Consider the following 26,138-nt stretch of genomic DNA (forward strand, 5'->3'; position numbering starts at 1 on the left):
AGAACCCATCAGTGGGAGGGTAGTTGGGAAGAAAACCAGGTAAGATAATGCAGGGAAGGATCTCCAGGTTGTGAACACTGAAATTCAGAATGTCTCCCATTTCGCAGAGCTCTGACACTTCTAAGCTTTACAGCATTTATGAGCCAAATTAGTCTGGACAGTCAAAGGAGATGGTGTCATTATGATACTTTTGGGAACAAAGGAGTCTTCAGATTGATGTGAGTTAAAAGAGCTGGGGGAAGCAGGGAAGTAGTGCTGAGCTGGGGAAAAACTATCTTCTACTGCTTCACAAAGCACTCCTAGGCAGGAATGAAGAGACGCAGTTAAGGGTATTCCATCAATTTCTGGTCTGTTTCTAATATGCAGCCCCATGCACTTCAATGCAACATAGGATGTTAAAAAAAAAAAACCTCCACAATCTTACTGCCTTCAAACCCATTAATAAGTTTAAGACAATCAAAAGAATCAACACATGCTAAAGAAGTTTCTGTCTCAGCTTCTCTATGATGCTGGGCAGTGATTTCTAAGCTTATCCTAGAAATTCACAATTTCTCACAGAAGAGAAGTCAGGAGTGCTAATCAAATATAAGATTGTTCTACAGAGGGGAAAAGGATGTAAAAGTGCTTACATGATTCTGAAATCCCAAATGTTCCTGTAATGAACTGTATATCATTAGGGGGCTCAAGTTGCCTTTTTGAAAGTACAGTATTAAATGTCAAATTCATTAGTGGCATGGCCTGAAATCATTAGGTCTTTCTTTCTAAACTAGCTGCATATGTGATGTTTGGATTCCTATATGTGTTATTTCCAGATCAAAATGAAACCACAGAGAAAACACTGTGCGTTATTATTGTGTGTCGTTTTTTTTGAAAGAATGACTCAGGCATTGATATTTAGACTACTTTCAAGTCAAATATTTAAAGCTTGCATCCTAACCATAAGCACACTTACTGACATATTGGAAGGTCACTAGAACATGAGAAGATAGAGAGAGGTCTAAGCAAAAGACCTACAAATTTAATGTCTTCCGCAAGGGAGGAAAGGCAACTGTAAGAAAATGGAACTGTTTGCTTGGATTTTCATCAAAGTACTGAACAGGTTCCAAACAGTTTCAGATGTATTAAAAATCAGGCTTGTGGCATTTTCCTCTTGTACATTCATATTTCATTAGGTGCAATGACTTTATCTTTTCCCCAGTTAGAAATGCCATTCAAATTGGCTGCTGTACTTACTCTTTCACTGTCACAATATAGCCATATTCATTCTCCTCAGAAGACTTCACTTCAAGTTGTAAGCCTTGCCCTGTGTTTTTCTGAGGCTTTTCATAGGAGTTTCCATCCTGCATTAAAGTATTCTTAATCCAGTACTGAGTCTGGCTTGGGTCTTTGGAGTCAAATTCACTGTTCTTTGCAGTTGTCAACTCTCTGGAGAAAGTCTCACTTTTTACATTTTCCACACCAGCATTTGCTTCTTCTGAGGAAGAAGAGTCAGTTGCTTCAGATTTCTTGGTTTCTGTCTTTGTAGATTCTTCAGAAATAAGGTCTTTGTGCATATTTTCAGGTAATGCATTCTCATTCAAGAATCTAATTAGTTTTGCAGTGTTCTCCTGTATTAAAAGAATAATATTATTTTTAAAACTAAACACAGGAAGGATATACTCAACCAAACCTAGATTTAATTTTTCCAACTCTTATTGATATGATAGAGTCTACTCATGCAACTGTTGCCTGGTTATTTCCTTAATTTCTATAGGAGATAATATAATGAAAAGGAGAAAGAATAGAAATATCCATCAATATGCCTAAGTTGGGCCTGAAAACGTTCACACATTTTGGGTCACACAAGTTATAACACAGGAAGGAGAACAGATATTATATGACCAATTCTACTTCCCTTCTTCATCTCTAGAAATGGTGGCAAATTGTATGTGAGTGATCCAACAAGCTAAACATATGAAAATGGAAAACCAAAAATCTGTCTAATAAATCAAAACAATAAGCAAATGAGCCAAAGCCCAAACAGGTGCCTGGAAAAATTAATTCGCTACTTTCATTACATAACATTATTGCAGCCAAGCACTTGGGAGGAAATGATGGCTAATGGGCACTTTGTGCTCTGTGTCACAATAAATTCCATTCAAACATCACCTATTCAAACTGCCACTAAGAAATCTATACATGGGATCCTCTGTAAGTCTATTGTGTACACAGCACTTCATTGCTTGAAGATTTTCATGTGGGTGTTTAAAGCTCCTGTGACATTGTCCTTGTGTGTGTTTTCCTTGCTTGGTACAAGAGCTGAAGAGATTTTACTGTGACCACAAGAGGATTTGCCCATTTATGAGCCTTGCAGATTAGCTTTTGATAGAGTATATAATAGAAGTTTCACACTTCGCTGAAAATATTTTTTTAAATATTCCTTTGACATTTTTTTCTGCTCCATGAAATCGAGAAAAATATGAATATACCTCAAAAAAGGCTAAATATTGGACAGCAGTCAATAGGATATGATTCAACGCTCATGAGGAATATTGTAAAAGTAATCTGGATTTAAATGCTAATTTTGATGCTACTAGCTAGAGTACAAGATGTAATGCCTAGAGCTTTTGAAATACCCCTGATATTCAATGAATTAATGGTAATGTATAAAACTGAACAGCAGATCTCATGAAAGGAGAGGGAATTTTGGAACACAGCTACCCCCTGTCCCACATATGCCTTCAGAGGGAGTATGTTTACTCACTCACTTCTGAAAACCAGTGAGATCAACTGAGCATGGATTCTTGTCCCTCAGAATTAAAAGCCAAAGGACAGGAGAAAAAAGAGCTTTCAAAAACACCTCAATACTCAACATTTACTGATTTGAGGAAAACCCTGAATTTGTCTGAACTTTGCAAATCTATTACGAATTCTGTCTATTTGCAAATTAAAGAAAAAGGGAAAAAAGGACTTGATTTTGCTTTTTTGAACATCAAAACTCATTTTGGCTAAGATTTAAATAACTGCTCATTTATTATTGCAATGCATCAACAACAACTTGCCTATCTGTAGTATTGAATCATAGCCACACAAAACACAGAACAGGTCTTATATTTCAGAAGTGTGAGTTTGATTTTCACTGCACAGAAACCTGATATTCTGAGATGGAGCACTTGTTTTGTTAAAACACTGATACTCTACCTCTTTATCAGTCCTCTCACTGGCTTCATGCACTCCATTGTCTGCAGGATAGGAAAAGCACAAATATAAAGTTATGAAGGGCAAACATCATATACAAAACAAAGACTTCTCATAGGCTGCTCTTTAGCAGTGGCCTTTTTATGTGATTCAAACATTGAGACATCAAAGCTGAAAGGGCAGAGTAAGGAGCACTGTATAATTTGTTATTGCTATTCTAACCCCACTTCGATAGCAAATTAATGCAAGATCAATAGACAGAGTACTTCAAGAGCCAATGTAATAGTGTTATTTTGCTAATTAAGTGTCAAATCATCATATCTGTTTACCAATATCTAAGGAAAAAACCACAATAAAATAGCTTTAGCTTTCTGAATGGACATTTACAGTAAAGGAAAAGGAAACATATACATCCTTCATATCTATTTGGGTGGAAGAAAATGACATATTTCAATAGACATAATTCACCAGAATGTTACAGTTTAACGACAGTGATAATATTCAGTCACATCCTTAACCTCAGGAAAATAACTCTGGCTTTTTGTTTTATGAACTGAGTATTCATCCTTCTCAGCATGATTCAAGACAAATCCTCAAATTTACTCCTTTTAACCTACAGCAAAATCCAGCAATTAGAATAACCAAAATATCCTTAACAAGTGAGGATTTCAGTAAATCACCATCAAAACAGACAGTTAAAATAATTTTTTATGACTTACAGCATACATTTCTGGTGTACTAGTATTGTAACATTCCTAAAATAGAAAATGTATGAGCAGTAACTTATGTTCTACTGTGGTATCCACTCATTAATGACAATTATTGTGGCTTCTGAATCTGCATCACCAGGAAAATATGTGTGCAGACAGAAACAAATAACCATAATAACTCTTATTCCCTAAGCAGGAAAGGGAAGGAGTGGGTTTGTACCTGTACTTGCCACAGATTTTCTTCTGCAAGTAATTGGGGCATGTTAAAGAATGATTATCTATAGAATATACCTTCTCCTCCACAAATTTTGGAATATATATTGTAATATAATAATTTCCATTATCTTTTTCCTTAAACATCTCATTTTCAAGAATAGGAAATTAGACCCCACAGCATAAAGCAATTTGTATTTCAGTTGGGTGTGTAGGTTTATCTTGTTTGTGAAGCTTTAAAACCAAGTGTTCACAAACAGATTTTTTTTTTTTTGTAAATAAAGAACCTGCTATAAAAGGAAAACAACAATCTAAAATTCTGCAGCCCTTTGGAAAATACAGAAGCTTTCCCTCTCATCTCCTTTAAAACTGATTTTTAAAAGTCTAGCACTAATGCAAAGCAATAGAGGGAAATTAGGGTAGCTGTCTTTTGCTGTACTTCTAAAATTAATACCTGGTATATCAACACTGTTCTCCACTAATCCAGTCTGAATTTCTGCCCTTCCTTGAGCATCTCCTTTCTTCATTTGTGCTTCTATTCTGTCTTCTTTATTTTGTCCAGCATTTTTTTCTGTTTCCTCCTGGATGTCAACACTTTGAATTGCAGTGGCAATTGTATCAGCAATCTCATCCAGTTCTGTTGAGCTGAGATTCTCCACATTCACTTGGTGTTTCTCTAGGTCCTTCAGTACATTTTTAATCAGTGTCTCTGGATCACAAAACAACATAAGCACAGGATTTAGCTGCATACATGAAACACACATGCCTGTATCTTTGATTTTCCCTAAAAGATGGCTTTCCCTTAATGGAGAGCATCTGCTTTTTAAAGGAAAACACACATTCATGCTGCATTCCTTACAGAAAACACAGTATTCTCAATGGATGGTAAAGTTTGTGACAAGGTGAATCTGTGCCAGGACAGGGGGATGTATGTCATTACAACCCAGCAAATTCTCCTACAGAGAGGGCATGAAATTATCACTTTTTCTTCACAAGAACATTGTTTCCTAGTCTAAATTGACTCAAAATACTGAAAACAAGTCTTAAAGTAGCTTAACTTTTTTTAGCTGCAAAACATCACAAACAGCATTACTGTTTCCTAGAGATCAGTTTTCTCTGGTGGTTTGCTTTTGCAAGATGAGTAGCTATACAGAGTTCTGGAAAAAATGAGAGTCAGATATTTTGTCTTTCAATCAAAAAGTTCCTCTTCAGTTAGAAGTGGATATAAATATATGTCCATTACATACATCGATATGTAAAGGACAAACCTTCTAAATTGTATTCATTTCTCTTGGAACATACATAATTTGTAAAATAGATATTTTATAGATATAGATATAGATGGATATACAGATAATACAAATAGAAATTAATACAACTTGTTTTGCTTTGCCAACTATGAATGTTTTACCAGTCACATGGAGAAGAAAAAACAAAAAAACAAAACAGCAAAACAAGTTTGATGTGATAAAAGCTTTGAACATAAGGAAATTCAAGGACAATGGATATGAAAGGTGAGTCAGAAGATGGAGCACAACAGCTCCCCAGGGAAGGCACTTTTCTGACTGCATATATTGCATCTATACTTCACTATCACTCTGTGGAACTCTGCAAAACTCAGCCTAATGTCCCTTGGAGTATGAGACACTAAATGTAGTGCTAACTGTAGCACACCAAAACCATTTCCAACCATGCCTCTGTTCTGCTCATTTATGTTGAAAAGAAATTTAATATATATATGCATATGTATGTAAGCAAGAAAACTCTTTCACATAGCTAGTATTGTGTAGGAAGAGAAAAATATGCTTTTAGATCTCTGTTGAATGTATGAATTTACACATTAGCAGTTTGAAGGCAACATACAATCTTTTTTTCTTAACAGTAACACTCTCCCTGTAGTTGGACATGCTCATTGTCTGTGAACAAGACTTTGGGACCATGCTGCCAGCTTTCAGGTTCATATAAAAGTGAATTAAAAAGGAGGAAAACAGGGAAAAACAATGCTATAAGAAGGGCTAAAAATAAGGATTTCCACCCCCACCAAAGGAGGAAAAAGGAAGAAGCAGATAGATAGAAAAGAAGTAAAAAGTAGTTAAAAGACTTCTGCTTCAGAGAAGAGGCAGTGGAACATCTGTGATTTTACAGGAAGACAAGCATCAGGAATTATTTTTCATTGGGAATAAGAGGCCAAGACCTTGGACACATCTGTCATTTTTTGGACCCCTCAGTTTTAACTGAAGAGGTCACAGCCTGAATCTCACCATCAGCTTCCCAATACCATCTCAAAGCAAAGACTAACTTCCCCTGAGCTGACCCATAAGTCACCAACCAAGCTAATGCCATTTCCCCTTAACTAATTAGTCCATATAAAGCAAAAGAACTTAAGCAGCTTCAGTAACAGGTTTACTATGAGTCAAAGAGGGTGTTGAGACATGGGGAAGGTTATTCTTTGATGTACTTTCTCTTCCAGGTAAAAAGAAAACATTTTTCCAATAATCTACCATGAGGCTATTATAAAATTCTACCAATTTAATTATAAAATTCAGCTAAGCTTGTAAAATGTGAACTTTTGAAATTTTCTTTTAAAAAAGCGTACATTTATATACACTTAATTGTGACTATCAGTAAAAAAAGACAGGTTATATCTGTGATATTGCTTCAAACTGTGACAGCCAACAAAGATTTTGGTACCATGCTGGAATAGCAGAGTGCTTTGTACAGGGAATCAAGTGTTCAGTAATGTGAATCAAAGATGTAAACTCAATCTGTGCCAAACTCTCTGGGCCAAGATATGGTGGGGGCAGCAAAATTAATACTGGAGTCTGATGGAAGCTTAGCAACACTTCAGAGGAAACTTTGAAAACTTTTATTTTATTGCACCAGTCCCCTGTTATGAATTTAATACTATAGTAAAAACATAGTGATCAAATGCTTTAGTTTAGGAAGGTAATCTACAAGAGCAAATTAATCCATACTGCAACAAAATTTTTCAATCCACTTGGTCAACCTGAGCTCAAGACACTTTCTCAAGCAGCAGAAGAGCTACCTGGCTGATGGCCACTTGGAGAGGATGTTACACTTAGCAGCAATGCAGACAAATAAGCTGTAAGAAAAAAACCTGTACTGTTGGATTACCACAGGAGCCTTGTGTCTGCTTAGGTATCATTTCTGTTCTTATCTTTTAAAGAACTCTATCGGACAATATCTTCACAGATAAAGCTAAATTATTGAAGCAGAGCTAATAAAGTCAGCAATGAAAAGGAAGAATATATGTCAGATCCAAATCAAAACAAAAACTTTACAAATAAAATATCATTTGAAGACAAATCTTAAAAGAGAATTATATTTCAGGACATATATAATTAAAAGAGTTATATTAATGTAACACTACTAGATTTTTGTTTATTTCATTTGATTCACAGCCAGCTGTCAAGACCAACTACTGAGCTACTCAACAATATGCAGGCAATGTGGCTTTGTCATTTCCATTCCATTTTTTCAAACTAACTTTTCTCTGTACCTATATTCTTAGTGAAGTCTTATCTCTCCAGTCTGTCTTCAGACTCATCTTTAATATCCATATTCAACAAAAAAGCAGTTAAATCTCAAACAAATGGGACTGGGGGAACAGGGAAAGGAGTAACACCCAAAAAAATGGCCACAGGCCCTATTCCATAATACAGACGGGCTCACTCCAGGTGCTTCACTAAAACCTCCATATTATACAGAGGAGCCTCCTCCTCCTCTACTGCTGCCATTCCTGCCCTGGTCATTGCCACCTGGGCAGAGCTCATCAAAAAGACTCCTAAATACTGCGTTGACAAGAGTAAAACTTTGGCATTATATCTACTTTCACTGAACAACTACAACATGACTCAAAAAGTCAAGGACCAAAGGCAGGAACCAAAGCCAGTGAGTATGAGGAATGCCATGTTTTTAGTACCCCAGGAGGGACAGTCACCAAAGTGTCTCTAACAGCCTGGTGACATGCAGGTCTACATAAAGAGTCCTGCTAACTTCACGAGGCTACTGATATGATGTTAATCCTTGTCCATGTTAAATATGGATATTTACACTCCTTGTTTTGGCATTTGTCCATGTTTGCAATAATTTGTAAATTACTGGATAATGCTGATAAACAGATAAATATCATTGCTTCTGTTTACAGACACCTTTGGATAATATGATGAATTTATTAAAATCAGAAAATATTGTTGGAGAAAGACCAGAAAGCAGATGGATACTGCAGTGGCACAGCACTTAAACAGCACATGTATTCGAACATGCATTTACCTGTGCACAGCATTTCTGCTCTCCCACTGACCCCTTCTAAGTAGACTCAGCAATGCTCAGTCATGTTTCCCAGGGCTTGGACTGCAAACCAGATTTCTCCCTTAGCTCCAGCTTTCCAAATGATGAATGCAAAGTACCTTTCACAGTTACCCTGGAACCATGATGGCAGTAAAGGCCTTTATGTCCCAGATGATGTAATTTTTAATATAAACTCCACCAGCAGAATTCCCTAGTAGGTAACAACAGCACCTTTTCAAGGGAAAACAGCTTTTTATTGTACAGCATATCCATCATGCCTCATACTCTGCTGGCACAAGTGCCAAAACCAGCTAGCCTGGCAGCCACATGGTATGGCAGCAGTAACTTTGTTAGAAGTTCCACAGGGTGGTCTGTCTTCTCCAACCCCATCACCCAACTGACCCCATGTCAGCTGTCCTCAGCATCTGACCACCATATGGAGTGCTGATCCCAGCTTTGCAAGAGAGAGGACATATTAAAAAAATATTTTTGTTCCATAAACATGGAAGTTTGCTATTTTTTTTAAAGGCATCTGAATTACTAATTCTGTGACCTTTTCAAAGGAACAGAGAGACATGTTCTGTAATATTTAACACACAAAAAATCAGTAGACTAGAACAAACCACATCAAACTGAGCCAAATTCTAAATACGGCTGGTGCAGAGGAGAGCTTAACAATTCCAGTATTGCACAGTGACTACAAAGGCAGTACCCACGCACATCATGCTACTTGTAGAGGCAGCAGCTTCCAAATCTGATAGAAAAATAACTCCACATTTCCTTCTCTTGTATTTCTCCCTCAGGGCGCCTTGTTAGCGAATTTACCTGCCACTGTTTTGCAGCAATTCTCAGTACTAATCTGCTCAGTACCTTCTGGATTGTTCTCCCAGTCCAGTGCTTTTGTCTAATCCTCTACCAGATGGATCAGAGAACTGAGCACTCCATGCTTTTTTCCAGTGTTTTTACAGTTCTGTGGGTTTGCAGAGTGGAAAAGGCAAAAAACCCACAAGCCTATGATAATCCATAAGCACAAGAGAGATTGGATCCATAAGCACAAGAGAGATTGCAGAAAGAGATGATGTGGTCAGACTGGGAAATCTGAATCTAAACCACCATAATTCCAATGGACAGCAATTTAAGCAATGAATATGCTGAGGGTCTGTCCTCACTGCTTTCTTGTGAATTTATTAAGTGGCTCAAAAATACCAAGGAAACCATATTATTTCCTACTCAAAAAATTCATAATGTCTTGCCTATGCAACATTTAAAAGCAAGTGCAATGGCAGAAGTTCCTACAGGGCATATTATGTATGAAAAGTCAAAGTAGTACAACCCAATGAATTGTGAAACATGTTATTCCCTGTAAGTGTTAAGCATTTTTTTCCCAGTTGGCTCCTACCAGGAAAGGTGAAGTGGAACAGCTGGAGGATAATGAAACCAGCATGTGCCTAGTTTGTTTTGAGTCTAGCAACAAAATTGTCTAACCTGTGCAAGAGCCTTACAGTGCCACCTGGATTTGATTTTGCATTATAGTTCATTCCTTGAAATCTATTATCTCTGGGCACCATACCAAGAATGCTTTCACTTCTGAGCATCCTTTAGATTGCAAGCATTACCTTTCCTCTGCTTCAACTCTGACATTTCTGTGTGTTTGTGTGTGTTCTGGTTTTGGGGGATTTTTGAAAAAACCAACAAAACAAATCAAAGAACACTACACTTTATGGATGATAATAACTACAAGAGCAATTCAAAGGAACCCTCTTATACATCACCAAAATCCATTGGGATAGTGGTGACTGCAGTGTAACAGATACAACTGCTTGACAATGGCTGGGGATCAATTCTTTCATTTTTCAGGCATTCTGAACCACTGGAATAACATCACTAGTTAGATTAGTTTAAAGAAACAACAAAATGAATCAGAATTATAAAGTCTACTGGATCCCCAAGACTCGTCTTACAAAGCAGTGCTTAAAGTGTTTCACACATTACATTCCATCTTCATTGAAATATTTGTCAAACTATCATGTGCAAAAGAAACTGGGATCCAATCACTGTTAAACAGCATTATCAAAAAAAAAGAGATGAAAATCCAGCAAATTGGTTCTTTGTTATAGAATGTCCAGACAAAACTAAGTGCAACCTCACCTTTTTGTCCACCTATCCATGGAACTGACAGACTCACCCCTTCTCTGTGTTCTGCACCAAAATTTAGCTCACTGTTAATTTCTGTGCTTAACTTTGAATTTTATCCATGGTCCTTGAATGTCTAGTTAAAAAAAGAGATGTGGAACAAAACCAGGCACTTCTACATTATCTATATATATAGTGTGGGATGACTGCATAAAAACAGATTTGATAGCAAAGATATACTCATAATTATGCGTTGTTTGTAAAATGCTTTGGAAATATAATAAATTACATAAATGCTGTGTCTTACTAAGTGCCATATATTTCTGCACACATATGGAAGGTGGGATGAAGGATGTGGGTAGATGTTTGCAGGGAAAGAGTAGTTGGAATGGTGAACATTATTACTGTGTTATGGTAGATATAAATATGCCAATAGTAGGAGATATATCAAATGTCTAATTTTATTTTCTTCTTCTCAAAAATGCTCAGTAAACACGAGGGAAACTTCAGGTAAGCAAAAACAAGTAAATATCAACTTTACCATCCACAACACTCAGCGGGTCCTTTGGCTCAGCCTGGGAAGCAGATTTCTGACTCAGCATCTCAGGGGTTGGCCTCAGCACGCCAGGCACAGGCTTTGGCTGGAACAGCTTCTTCATGTTGAAATCCTCTGCTTTCCCCTTGGCAAAAGTTCCGTCAAAAGGACTGACTTGAGTGGAGTACAACCTCTCGGCATAAGCCTGAGAGCCTTTAGTCCTGCTGAGAGAGCTTTTCTCGGCGCTCTGTGCCGGCAGGTCGCGGGTGATGTAGGAGTGCAGTGCAGCCAGCAGGCTCTTCTGGTCCAGCGCCATTCCCGACTCCGCGGAGAGCTTGTCCGGCTGGCGTTGGCTCAGGCTGCTCCCACGGGCAGTCCCAGAGAATTCCTGGTGGGATTGGGGTGTATGGCCCAAAGGTGATCTCTCTTTGGGGTTTTGCCTCGTGTAGTACCTCATGGGGTCATTGTAGAGGTAGCTCTAGAGAGAGCAGAAGGTGGGGAAAAGGAAGGGGCTGTTATTGCTTTGGAGTTGTGGTTGTGACAGGATCTGAGGAATAACCCTTAGTGCTTTACCAACCAGGGAAACTGTAATTGTAAGCTGTAATGAGAATGTTGATTGCAAACCCCAAACTGTTAAATGTGCTTCAAAGAGGCACTACCACTTTTGTGCAAAAAATCAGTCTATCAAATTATCAAAAAGCAAGAGAAAGAGATTAGAGGGAGAGTAGTACAACTCAATGTTAACTACACATACACTATTCGTATTCAGTCAAAGAAAATTTATTAAATCCACTTTCCCTCTGATTTTTCCTTAATTTGAGAGAATAACTATTTTTCAGATTACTTACCAAAAACTAGCACGTCAAATTAAAAATGCCATTTTTAAAAGAACACCAAGTATGGCAAGCAATTTTTGCATATATTAAATACTTTGTTATATTTTAAATGAAATCGTTCTTTTCCACTAAATTAAATCTCCAATCAATATATCATCTGACAATACAAAAAAAAAAAGTATAAACAACCTTTAAATTGTTTTTAATTAAGTTATTATTTTCAGGAAAGACAACACAGCAAATTAAACAAAAATGTGGAAAACATGTCAATCAATCTAAAACCACATATTTACTGAAAAAGTGCTGGGGAATAAAAAGTGGAAAGGTGGGCTTGAAGTACAGTTTTCTATTTTCAGTTTCATATTTTCATGGACACACCAGATGGACATTCTTTTTACTACAATTTAATCCTAGAGACATTTTTGCTACAATCACAACCTGAAGGCAGCACTTTTCGGTTTTTTTAACAAACCAGTTCCACCCTCCTAAATAATTTCAAAAATCATTTTCCTTCACTTCTTGCTAAATACAACTTTGAGCTGAGAGGTTTACTTATATCCACAATCATCCCAATTAGATTGTTTGTTTATAATTCCCTCAGGATGCTTTGCTGAAGTTGCATCCCACACTGTGTGTGTTGAAGAATGGGCGCTGCTTCTCAGCTCTGCTTCCTGGGTTAAACTGTCACACAAACTACATCACAACGTGGCAAACTTAGGACAGGGACTATTTCAGCTCTCACTGCTATAAATTATAGTGAATCACTGGTGTCCCTGTGCACTGATGACATAATGATTTAGGACAGAAGGAGCTGCAAAATACAGAGGGAGTGAAGAGACTGTACACTCCAGAGGAGAGCAATTAGAAGGATTCAGACAGAAAAAAAATCATTATTTATGTATTTCCTAATGTATTTGTAAAATCAAAATAAGGAAGATTGATAAACTCCTCCAGAGATGAAGACATTCTTTTAGATTTTATCTAGGTCTTAATTTCTAGACAATAATTTTGCTCTCCATCTGAATAGTTTTATTTTTTCTAAGAACAGCCAGTGGATTTTTCAACACATATTCATATCCCTTTCTCTCTAAGAGGCTTTTTCTTCCCTTAAGAAATGATTGAAGAGTTTCATTCCATGGTTCCATACCATGATTTCAACAGATTTATGGTATATGCAATTTTATTACAGAGACAAAAGGCACTTTGGCCACTTTGGTTTGTGATCCACCAAGGCAAGGCTTTGGATATCTGCAGTTGGTGTTTAACACAGAAATGTGCTTTTTGAAAGCCAAGAAATTGGGCTACAGTAAGGCAGTGTCAAAGAATATAGAGCTAGAGATCAAGCAGCTTTGTGTATGAAATATTTCAGTGTCCCCTGGGAACTGTATCAAACAGCAGCAGTGCAGCTCTGGTTCGGTGCTCCAGCTGCAGGGTAGGCACTGCTCTGATCAGCTCCGAGGGGGAGCCACTTGTCAAAATGCAAGCTGAACGCTGTTTACATGCTTAATAGCAAAGCCTAAATGTGAAAAACTTACAGGCAGATGCATTTATCTCCCATTTCAATGGGTCTTTGCCTGGGGTAATTAACTCTCTAATGATTCTCACTCCAGAGTGAGGAGGAACTGCGGAGGATGGCACAAAACAGCCAGGAAACCCCAAGCAGTTCACTGAGAATTCACATAAGCTGCCATCTGCCTTTCCCACTCCTGCTCTCCCTGCCTTCCAGAGAACCTCCTGGGCACAAGGGGGGGAAGAACAGGGAACTGGGAAAGGGAGAAATGCAACAGGGGGAAGAGGATGTTCCCCATAAAGTGAAATCAACTCAATCCAGCTTGGGTACCTGCACGCTAACCTGGATCTATTCCTATATCTACATCTCTTTGGCCTCTTAAGCTTTATTAATAAATCAAGTCTTAGAGGGGAAGAAACTGCTGCACACTCTCAAACCACTGTGAAAGATTAGGGTCAGGAGATGTGGGCTGGCTTTTGATGAGCTATTTAACAAGTCCAAATATCCTTTAACATTAACAGATCAGTGATTTTCTGTTTTTTCAATGAGCACATCAACAAAGAAAAGAGCTTTAACCCACCAAGTGATTGTATACATATTGGATATCAGTGTGTGCCAGTCCTGGGCTCAGAGCTGCACCTCTGTCAGGAAGGGGCAGCCTCTCAGCAGCTTGACAGGTCACACTTTGGGCAGTAAGGGATGAAATATTAAAAGTTCTAATTAAAGCAGAGCACTGACAGCTGAGCTGTCTTCACTCAGATAGCAGCCCATCTGATGTAGCTTACTCTGACTTAATTAAAGGGGTCTCACAGCTGTATGGCAATCCTCCACTTGGAGGGGAAAAAAATCCCTTTCCTGGCTGCCCCATCTCAAACAAAACATTGAAATTATATGAGCCAAATGACATATGTAAGGTGAAACCCAAGTAAAATTGCAGCACAGATAAATACAATCCTAAACTATGGGAAAAAAACATCTAATTTTTGTTGAAAAATATAGGACAAGGATATCAGTTATATGTGATTTAGAAACCAGTGGCAATTTACATCTCAAGCTATTAATAACAGTTGCAGAGCACTGTGATTATCTTATTTGAAGTGGGTTTTGCAAGCTAAACTCCTGAACATGGACATTGCTAGTTTGATTAATGTCAAAGTTAAATGGCATAATCCATGGTTTGTGAAAAGAAGAATGTAAATTCCCATGTTGGTGCTTTTGGAGAATCTTCTAACATTATGGAGAAGCAGAGGGAAACACAGATTTGGAAATTTTTAAAAGAAATAATTTTCTGGGTTAGTTACACTGGATTTATATGAAGTACTGCCAGTAACAGAAAAAAAGAAAAACAAACAAAAAACCACCCCAAACAAATACGAAGTGAAATGTGCAAAAATAAAGAATAATGCACTAGTTACCATATAGATGGTTTATACTGAGTAGGGTTGAAATACAAGTCCCTGTTACTATCAGGCACATTTCATTTTCTAATAGGTAAAATACTGTTCAATTATCTCATGTCACTGATACAAAAGTATACAGTGATTTGAAAAGTACTCCAAATTGCTAAACACCTCAGTTTAGAAAAAAAATATTATTTCTCCACCTGCACAGGATTTTCCTCTCCTTCACCACCTTTCAAATAAGCTATCTCGATAATTCACACATTATAAAAAATCCACACACACTAACCTTTCTGAAGATGGAATTGCTAGGGCAATGTCTTGTATGGTTGAGGTATGTAACTAAGTGGCATTTTTGCATTAAGTTCACAGAAGGGCACATTTAATTACACTGTGCAGACACACTATGGAAATGTCTATGGACTACATGTTTTATTTAAAAAAAAAAAACAACAAAAACAAACCAAAAGAGGGGTGCAGGATTAGATACATACAACACAATGCTGTTCAGTTTATCCACTAAAGGGTAGACTGACTTGAATTATTTGCCCAAGTGCAGCAAGAATGGAATCATATTTATGACAAAATACTTCCTTTCTTGCAGATACATTTGCTAAATCTTGAAGGCATATAGAGCTAACAAAAAATCCCTTGGAAATGCATAAAGAAGAAATCTTCCACCCTCAGTTTCATTTATGTTTTCCTGTTTGATGCATTTGCAGATATTAATCCATGTTTGCTACCACCTAAATTTGGTTGGAGCATGATTCCACCTACAACCCTTAATTTACTGCTCCTATTTGAGATATTGACATTCTGGTCTCTGAAACTAGAAAAGAAAACCCCAACAAACACTGGATGGCCCATCTTTACACATGGTGGGATAAAATAACACTTTCCAAAGACAACCAGAAATGAAATTACCTCATACCTTAACTCACTGTGTGGAATGAAAGAAGTTTAGCTTTTCCTACCAGACACAGTCTAGATGCTCTGTGACTCACTCACTTGCCTCATGCAAACTCGCTACATGGGAGATTCATGCACTCATGGGAGCCCCCAAAACAAACACCAGCACAAGTGGCACTGCCTGATTGCTAAATCAAAGTGTAGACCGTGAATTTGCACCTCTCAATTGACCTTTAAATTGAGAGAAATCCACCCAACAATGAACCCTGAGCGCCAAACGGGTGTTGTGGAGATACAACCTTGCACACTCTGCACCAAACCCAGTGTTAGCTGGGTCTGAAAATAATAACTAAAGCAAATGAAATAATTCCATTTGCTCAGAAATAATGGAGCAAAAGCCTTTTCTACCAGCTGATAATGACCTTTCACCTACTGCAATGATATTACACCACACACAACCCCCAAGAATTTGGAGGGCTAATTCAGAATCCAGAAAGTGGTAAAGAGGCCACACCAGTGCTTCCTGCAGTGATGGGATAGCATCAGGCCACGGCCTTTGCACAGATTCACAGGCTTAAGGCAACAGGTGCCATTGCAGTCATCCCACCTGACCTACTATTTCATTAATAATTTTCTGCAACTGTTTTCTATTTTCTTTCTGAAAAATACAATAACTTTGAAACATTTGACAACTACATTAGAGGAGGTGGCAAGGATTGTTAATCAACATCCTGTAGTTTGCAAGGTCAAAAATTTGATCAAGCAAAAGGAGTTTTCAGAGTCTACTTTGATCAAAACTACCCATGCCTTTGTTTCCTAATCTTCATTGTGAAACCACAGTGCAACAGGACTGTCCAGGGACTCTACAGAATTCAATAATCTCTACTGATATAATTTCAGTTAATTTCAGAGATTTGACTTCCTCTCTTAAACAAAACAACCCTCAAAAAAGGAAAGAAAAAAAAAACCCAGATGACAAATACACAGGCTTCTTTCATGTATAAGCTACTATTTTATAAAATCACTTTTAAGTCTCAAGTGTTCCCAGCTATTCTTGATCTCCTTTGGACTGATTGTATCTGCTTGCTTTCCCTCCAAGCATCCAAGACTCTTCTACATGGATAATTTGTACTGTCAGTTGATATAACTTACTATCTTTAGTTTTCATAACTGCTGTTTTTTCTCTCTGTTTCTGACACATCTCCATCCTATGGGTCAAAACAAAATTTTCTTTGGTGTAGAAGGAGTTCTGGGTGGTCTTTCCTCAGGACTCATCATTATCTCATCATAAACAAATATAAGGTCAGTTTTATGCATCGGGATCCATGATAACCTGGCTTGTGTCCAGACATAAAGGATAAAACACATGGACAAAAACAAGGGTGAATGAATCCCAATAACTGATCAATGCCAAGGGGTTCCTGCCCCAGCTCCATCCAGGGTGAGCCATCAGCCAACATGTCCAGGAGTGCCACCCACCAGGCAGCTGATGGGAGAAGCTCTCTGGATCAGCCTGCAGATTGAAAGGGATTAATGTCTGCAGGGGTGTGGGACTCCTTGTGGGATGTGGGACTCCTTATGGGGTGCCATCTTGTCATTGTCCAAGGCATATTATGGGATGTTTAGGAAAAAGGAATATCAGGGACTGGTAACATGCAAGCAGGCTGACCAATGCACTTGTCTGACCATGCCTTGTGTCTGTCCTATCTTCTCAACAAACTCAATTTCTAACAATTCCTCAGTGTGAGGAGCTCTGTTCTGTGTCCACATGTGTACAGAGTGCTCTGAGTGCCACCAGCCAGTCACACTGTGTCCTGTGGTGCCTATTGGCATCACTGCTGCCCTTGGCTGCTGCCTGGACATGGGGACAACAGGACTTGGGGCATCTTGACCTCTGTCAAGCCTCTGCATTCAGGAGCTTCCTGACACTACCAGCAGGAACCAAAGAGCGACAGTGAACCCCCAGTGATGGTAGAAACTGTGCAGTGTGGTGATCAGTGCTGACACAGCTACCAGGGTGGATCAGCTTCCCTTGCCTGAGAACATTTGGCTCATGTGCCAATAAGTCTGCTACTCAAGGTTTCAGAGAATGATGTTTAAACACATTTTCTGTAGGCATATGCTGGTATATTGAGCTATCTCATTATCTAAAGATGATTTACATAGAAACATGATGATCTTCATCTGCCAAAAATTGAGCACATTAACTCCAATTCAATATATTTATAACTCCAACACATGACTCTAGAAAATACTTTTGCCCTAAAGAATGCAAGTGAATAGGGATCTGCAGGATCGATGCCCACAGCTTTACAACCCCACTGAAAGCAACTTTCCATTTGCTGGACAACAGCTTGAGGTCAGCTGAGATCTTTTCCCCCCATTAAAAATAAAAATTGTTGTTCCACTGTTCTGAAATGTCTACACCAACACACTGACACAGAGGCAGATAAAGTAAGTTTAAATTTCTGTGAGCTCTACATTCTTATTTGATAAGTATGATAGAAAAATGAACATGGAATGCACTTTAAAATTTGTATCAGCTCCATCATCTTCCATTTACTGATTGCAGTGTACTGAAGCACAGGGAGTAAATATTTGCAAGACAAACATCAAACCTGCAGGAAAAATTACAGAAAAGAACTCCAAACACATGGTATTTGGAAAAAAAGAGTTGATTTTGAAGGGAAGTATCTGAAAAAACCCAAATCTTATTATCCAGTCAGTATTTGAGATTTTAAAAATATCAATCTATGTTTCCTCTGGGAATTGCTAGAAATTAATTAACTGCCCTGTTAAATAAGACTCCAGACTTGACACAGATCATTTATAATAACGTTTCTATGGCACTTGTATCTTCTAATAATTGCAAAAATAATTAATCCTTATGAGATACCTGTGTGATAAGGGCAATGATGGTTTCTATGTTAGATGTTGGAATTCTGTCATTACATCCTGCATAAACTGATGGATTGTAGGTAAAAGTATGGGTTAGGTCTAAGACTTGGAGTGCATGATACTAGCACTAGAATGCTCCCTTACCAAATTATTAGTTCAGAAGGTAAATTACGAGTCACATTAGACCACCAGACTATTTATGCCACAAACAACACAATTGCAATTTTACTAGGCTTTCTAGCCATGATTCTGTTAGAGCTTTAAGTGTGTGGATACTAGTCCTTCCAAAAAAAATTGCAATCTACACCAGATTCATGCAGAGTGGCCAAGAGGGTGGAAATTACAGTGTCTTATTTTATATATTTAAATTAAAGTACATGGATCAGAACTTGGAAATTCTCTTTTAATTCCATTTATCATGGAATGAGTTTAGGCTGACTTGCACCAATACAGACATATTTATATGGTCAAATAATTTCTGTTGCAGTGCTTATGGGAGTTTGTTTGTTTGTCGGGTTTGGGGTTGTTCTGGTTTGGTTTTGGATTTTGTGGGGTTTTCTTTGTTTGGTTGTTTGTTAGTGATTTGTGTGTGTGTGTGTGTGTGTGTGTATGAGTGTTTGTTGGGTTTTTGAAGGAGGATTTAATGTTTCTATTTTGGTATAAAGAGCAGTAGAGGGGAGAAAGATCCAAAAGATTAAATACTTTTCTGCGATTTGAGGTTCAGCTTTTATTCTACACTTTTTCAAACAATTATTGCATGACCTCAGAAAATCTGTCTGATCTGTCTGTGAAGTAGGGGCATTAGTAGTAGTAATTAGTTCTTCTCTGCTTTGTAATGGCTTTATGTAAATGAATACACCAATGCTTGGGAAATGTTCAGATATCACTGTATTTACATTTTACATTTATATAAATAGAGTTTAAATGTATACATTGCAGGAAGTTTTTTTACTTTTTGTCAAAGTTCTGATGAACTTCATTCAGTCCTGTATTTTAATCAGTGTTAGATAAATAAGGGCACTGCTTTTTTGAATTAAAGTTCCAGATTAAAATGTGCAATGACTGAGTAATTTCTTACTAGTTAATCACAGTAATTATTATTTGCAGATAAGCTCAGAGTGTATCTTTGAGCATGCATACACTCAGATTTTCTAAAATAAATAATAATACTTTTAAATAATTATCACACATCTTAGTTCTCTTGGTGATCAATTACAAAGATTCAAACAATTGATTTTTTTAGGGCAGCAAATACATGAATTTTAATTTTATATAATTTATATGAGTTTTTAATTGCACCTTCTCCCCTTTCAGCACCACTGCACTGCTAAGCCACAACCCTCTGGCACTAACCAGTCACTTTACCTGTTTCTTTTCCCTTTCATGAATCTGAAAAGGCTTTTATTAGCAACTTCTTTGATGTAAAGATCCTGGGTTTTTTCCCAAAAATCTTTGCTTTAAAATTTGTAAGAATACCTGAGACATGGAGATTTCTTTAATCACAATACCTACACAAGAAGTCTACCATGAAAATACATGTAAGTAAAACACAAAGAAACAACAGAGAATTCAATGAATTCCCTAATGATTCTGACATAATTTTCTCTTTCCCCCCATCCTATCTACAAGAGCCTGAATGGCACATTGGCCTGACAAAGAGCTCAGCAGCAGGTAGGACCCACTCTGTCTGAAGCCCTCAGAGGCCAGCTCAGGGGGAAGAAGGAAAAGCAATTCCATGAATCTTCCAGCCATAAACCCCAAACCATAGAAGAGAGATCCCTGCAACAAGAAATACAGCAACAGCACAAGTGCAATGGCAACTTCCTCATTCCTAGCCTGTCCAACAGGAAGTACATTTGGGTCAGGTTTCAAATAATTTCGCTTTCTGTCACGATGAAAAAAATTGTCTTGGTCAGATGGAAGCAGCACAATTGAAATCTCCTGTAACTATTCAAATACAGGCATTTGGACTTAAAGAAAATTATATTAAAGGATCATTCCTCACTATACTGACCATTTTTTCTGTGTCTCTGTTTTGCTTTGTTGTAACAGTCCCCATGAAAAAAAGTAATTTTTTTCTTCTTGCACCTCCTTTATTTAAAGATTTCCTCAAGCTCCCACCACCACGTTCTTGCTACTCCAGTGCTCCTACAGAGCAGCAGTAGCAGCAAAGACAAGTTCTCCTTTACAGCTGGTGAATTTAGCAATACCAGCTACCTATCCCTTTGAACACAACAAAACCCTGAGCCTCAGTTTCTGTAGGAATAGCAACAGTGGGTGTTGCAGTGCAGTGGGTTTTTCAGGGTTTTGGGTGTTTTGATATGAGAGAGGATTGTTCCAGCTGGAGGGGAGAAGGGCAGGGCAATTCCCAGGTGATTTGAAGCCTTTGCATTTCTTCCCTGTGTAGCTAAGATAAACCAATTCTCATTACAATATGTGCCTGGCTATGTGTTATTTTCCACACTACATCCAGGTTTGGAAGAAAAGTATCACAAAGACTGATAACAGCATTTTGTGAATGGTAAAACTTTCATACAGCCCAAGTGTGTGTGTGGGGAAGACCACAAAAACCAAACACAAAATCTCACTAGCTAATGCTTAAGTAACAAATGCCACCAAGTGCCCATTTCCTGAACAACTCTTTTCAGCTGAACTAAAGTGAAATGTTCTTTACAACTGCAATCCTCGGGAAACAGACCCACCAAACTTCTGATTTGCTGCTATTTATTCCCTGGCAGAGTCATTATCAGCTGGCTAGATTACAGCCTGCAGCAGATACTGCCTAAACACTGAGAAATAACTCCAAGTTAGTGAGAACTTCAAGTGCTTCAAAAATCACTCAAAGAAGCTCTTGCAGTAAATGGTAGACATCATAGGAATTTTGGTCAATCACATGATTTAAGTTTACTGGTGTTATTTCTGTCACTGTTGTATCAAGGCTGAAGCTGACAGTTGTTTGAACAAGGGAAACAGGAAAAGAGTTACCTGCTTTAAGTTTTGTGATGTTTTATCTTACAACTTTCTGCTCAACTGTATGTGTGATGTCTACTCATCAATTTTGAAGCTCTGTAGGTTTATTCTGATAATATAAATGGAAGACAGTAGGGCGACTGAAGACTGAAAGTTTGTAAAATACACATTAAGATACAAAATAACACTTTCAGAGTACAAGGAAAAATTTAAAACCTCTTTGCCTTTTATCTCCCTTTGTTTTACATTTGGCCAGAGACCTCTGATGTCAGGGTTGGAATCAGAATCCCCTCAGTCTGTCTAGAAGCACTAAATTTCTGCAAGACTCAGCTACACTTCACAGCACATAAGGTATCAAAGCAACCAGAGTAGTGTTACATCTCCTGCTCCCCAACAACAGGAATGAAGTGACAGAGATAAATACACACCTGGAATAAAATTATTTTAAAGAAGGACAAAGGCCCAAAAACTGCAATTCTAAGTAAGGTAAAGTACCTCTGTCTTGTGCTTATTTTTAATCAGAAAAGGACAAGAAAGTTTAAAAGATCAGATATTGCTACAATTATCTAATGTGGGTTTGTAATTTACTTATATATCAAGTACAAAAATAAGGTACCGATATTTTGTTGAAGCCTGCAATTAAAGTAAACAAGGTAGCCATCTCCAATTTCAAGTGGTACAACAATATCAAAGGTAGCTCATTCAGTTACTTTCCTGCCTTCTCTTTTCAAATTATTAAATTTTATGAGGTTTTTTCTGCTTCCTGGAGCAGCAAAAACCCTGGTTTCTCTCTTGTTTAAATGTTATTCCACTAATAAAACAATGACTCAGATAAAAATACCATGTCCCTCTTGCTTTTTCAAGAAAACCAGTTACATTTTATTTGCTGAAGATAGGGCAATATCTCCAGGATCATTTAAAATTCATGGCTGATTATTAGTTTTTACAATAAATTTCCTTTCTCTTCTACTTTTATGATTTTAAACTATAGGTAACACATCCGACTCACTGTCTGTTGTTTCAAAATACTCCTTAGTAAATAGAAGTGTACAGTTTGCTCCCTATACGTGCTTCATTTCCAGATTTTCTCCTCTTTATCCCACTCCCCCAGGCTGCAGAGTACCCATCTCCATGGCAACACTCGATAAGGTTGGTGGGTGGTGTTATCACAGCAGGCTTCCCCACAGAAGGTCTCAGCCATATGGATTATTTATGAACTCGCATGACAACACCAGACCCACCAAAACACTTCTTGAGCAAGTTTTTCTTGAAAGCCAGTGATTCAAAACAGAGCATCCTCACTGCAGCCTGCACCCATGAGGAGAGAGTGGAGGAAAAGTACCACGAAGGTAGCCCTAATCCCTGCTCAGAGCTGCCTTGCTGCCTGGAAGCTTCTCTTGCCCCAGATGAGCACCTAATGACATGAGCCATAAATCATAAGTGCTGTATGTATGTCAGTCAGAAACTGGGAAGTTGTGCTCTGACAGTAACAACCACAGCTAAAAGGGTGCTACAACTGCTGCTGATGCCAGGAGCTGCTGTTGCAGAGACACCACAGCAGTTTGGTGTCTCTGAGTTAGTCCCTGAATTCATCCAGCAGTTTGGCTTTGACTCTATAGTCTCTTCACCTGATTCATTTCCAAAAGCTTTTTAGAAATTTATCAAGTTGCATCTTGGAGTGAGACAGATTTTCTCTAGGAACAGGAAAAAATGCTTTAGTTCTCAAATAGGCATTTTTGTGGCTTTTGACATACTCAATCCTCAAGATTTAATGGTTGTGATTTATCTTTCTAGCTATCTGTACATTTATAAAGTATACATGTGAACCTTAACTGGTCACAATAGGCTTTCCTTATGCTCAGTAAGAAGTACGAAATGTTGAGGCTCAGTTTATCAGACCCATTATTAAAAACTGCTTAAAGACTGTATTAATTGTAACCTAAGCAACATAAACACCAGCAAGAACTCATACAGCAGTTCAGCCAAGTTTTTGGAGAGGAGTGGTTCAGATACAGAAAGTGTGGTTTCAGATCAGCTAGTGAAGATGTTACCACCTTTATCCCACTCCTCCTTCTTCATCATACGCAATCCATCCCTAATTCAGGTAAAATTCTCCAGATTTGATGAGGTAAAGAATTTATAATGCTGAAGGTGATTAATTTTGAGAAAATTTGGTTAGTGCAGTTATGATAATCAATTGGAGGAGACAGTAAAAAACGTCTGGTCCTGAGACAAAGGGGATATTTCAAAAATGAGAACTCAGAAACAGAAAGCCAAAATCACAGAATGTAGGAACCACATTAAAAATACTACCTTGACAGAAGCTTTGTCACTTGTCTTCCTTGGATACAAATTTTTAGATGCAGACTGGGAGAGAATTCTGAGATATTTAAGGTATTGCTGAAGAGATTTGGCCAAGTTCACATCATTTTCCACATCATAATTTCTTTCATTATCTGCATTCTGTCCCAGAGTCCTGCACAGCAAAAGCAAGGAAAAGAGTTAGCAGCCTGTTCAATGTACAAAGTGGCCAACTAAAAAGGCACTGCAAACCACTGTAGTTCAATACATAACAGAAAAGTCACTCAAAAGCTTAGTAACCACAAAAGTATAGAAAATTCAGTGTTTCAGCAAAAGCAGTCAATCTTGCACTATTAACAATTTATTTAATGAATCAAAGTTAATGACTCTACTGTAAATCAAATAAAATGCCACATCAAGGCAAAGCCATATTCAGAAGAAAAAAAGAAAATGCAATGTAAATGCAAATATAAAAAGAAAATGCACATGATTAAATTGCACCCCAAAGAAATATGAGATGGCTCAAAGACTTCGAAAACTTGCTGGATGATGATGAGATTCAACACCAATTTGGCCCTGCACCAATGTAAAGAATAGAAAGAGGACTACTGGATATGCAGAAATAATGGAGCAAGAAAACTCCAGTGAAAGGCTTGAAAAAGGAATAATGAGATGGAACAAGTATCTCTTCTGATCTTCTCATGTGCTTGGGATTCACAGAATAGTGGTGTTTCCTGAGTGGTTTAGACAGATTTTGGTGACATTTGCAAAGAAAAGCTGGAAATGTGATTAAACAATGGCAGTGTAGAGGTGTTTATATGGGATTCAGAGCGCTCTGTGCAATGAATCTGAATTATTACCAGCTGTCCTCATCTATCTCAACATCTAAACGGAGAAGATAATGTAAATGTCAGCATCGGTAAGTGTTTCATTCCTTGTGCAAGAAAGCAGAGAAGCTTCCCAGCCCTCTTCCTTCCCTGGGAGTGATGCATTCTTTGGAGGGAAATCACCTTTTGGTGTCACCATTTCCTATTCACATGCCCACACACTTCCTCAGTGAAGAAGAATTCCAGGTGGAAGAGCTTTCCAGCTCAGTAAATGAATTTGACTTTCAACATCTCTGTGCCACTGTAAATAAAATTTTATTCTACCAGCCCACGTCTTGGCACTTATGCAGAGGCACAGCCTGACAGAGCACCATTATATCATTTTCCAAAGCTGGGGTTTAATTATCTTACTTTAATAAAAAAGGAACAGCCTTCCTTCCATGCTCACAGTTGTATCAAATGTGTGTCTCTACTAATTTAATACTAATAGATGTAATTAATAACCTAATCTGCTGTGGTGGCATTGCATCCAACAGTGCTCACAGGTTTGCTCACTTTGAAATAGCAGAAAAATCCTCCACTTCTCCCCAGTGTAAAACAAGCATGTTCCCACCAGGCACACCAACTCTAGGAAAAAGAAGGGTTACTGCACTGAGCACTAGAGCAAACCTGATCTAATTTACCATAAGTCTTGCTTCCTTCTCATGCTGTTTGCATTTTTCTCTTATTCCAGAGCACTAAATTCTGCCTTCTGATGGAGTGTGGACATGCAGGTAACATTATCCACCTCCTTTTCAGCTTAAAGCCAGACCAAAACTATTCTGCAGTTTTAGAAAAACCTGGGCACTGTGCTTTCTGCTTCAGTAGAGATGAACTAATCCAAACAGGCTCTCTTCATAGAAAGGATCCCAGTTGCCAACACTCATCTTTCATTCATTGATTAATTCCAACACCTTTCTTCTGCTTTTCTTCACTAATTTTAAAAGGAAGCGAAAATGAAAAAAAAAAAACCAGACTGAATTCTGCCCCAAGGATTTCCACTGGAGCTAATGGGAACTGAATGCACAGACAAAGGATAGTATTTAGGTTGGCTTTTCAAACATTATTTATGATATATAGTCACTGTCACTAGAAGCAAAATCTGGGGTCTAAGATTTCTCATTTTTCATATGGAGACAGTAATTGCACTCATATTTACATTCCACATTAGATGTAATATTTTATGCTATAAACATTTAAACAATTAAGATGTAAAAGACTAAAAAGCTTTAGATTTCATTTTATGCCAACTTTAATAAGATACTATGAATACATCTGAAAGATTTCTAAAACTTTTTGTAGTTCTCCAGTATATCACCTTGTTAACTCAGAAATGAAAATGCATTAACTGACCTATTATTGCAACTAA

At 37.8% G+C, this 26,138-nt stretch overlaps 1 protein-coding gene across 3 annotated transcripts in view; it reads right to left on the reverse strand.

The window, feature by feature from the left end:
* The window catches only part of PTPRN2 (protein tyrosine phosphatase receptor type N2), a 634,777-nt gene that overhangs the window by 385,113 nt on the left and 223,526 nt on the right, over positions 1 to 26,138 (reverse strand). For all 3 annotated transcript variants that reach the window (XM_085050284.1, XM_085050285.1, XM_085050286.1), the window contains 5 exons: positions 23,916 to 24,078; positions 11,086 to 11,557; positions 4,555 to 4,809; positions 3,181 to 3,221; positions 1,234 to 1,607 (listed from right to left, as the gene is read on the reverse strand). In XM_085050284.1, the coding sequence (XP_084906410.1) occupies positions 1,234 to 1,607; positions 3,181 to 3,221; positions 4,555 to 4,809; positions 11,086 to 11,557; positions 23,916 to 24,078 (1,305 nt within the window). The remainder of the gene's footprint in view (positions 1 to 1,233; positions 1,608 to 3,180; positions 3,222 to 4,554; positions 4,810 to 11,085; positions 11,558 to 23,915; positions 24,079 to 26,138) is intronic.

Source organism: Lichenostomus cassidix, chromosome 2 (genome assembly GCF_008360975.1).
Source record: "Lichenostomus cassidix isolate B80296 chromosome 2, HeHo_3.0, whole genome shotgun sequence".
In the NCBI taxonomy this organism is placed as follows: domain Eukaryota; kingdom Metazoa; phylum Chordata; class Aves; order Passeriformes; family Meliphagidae; genus Lichenostomus; species Lichenostomus cassidix.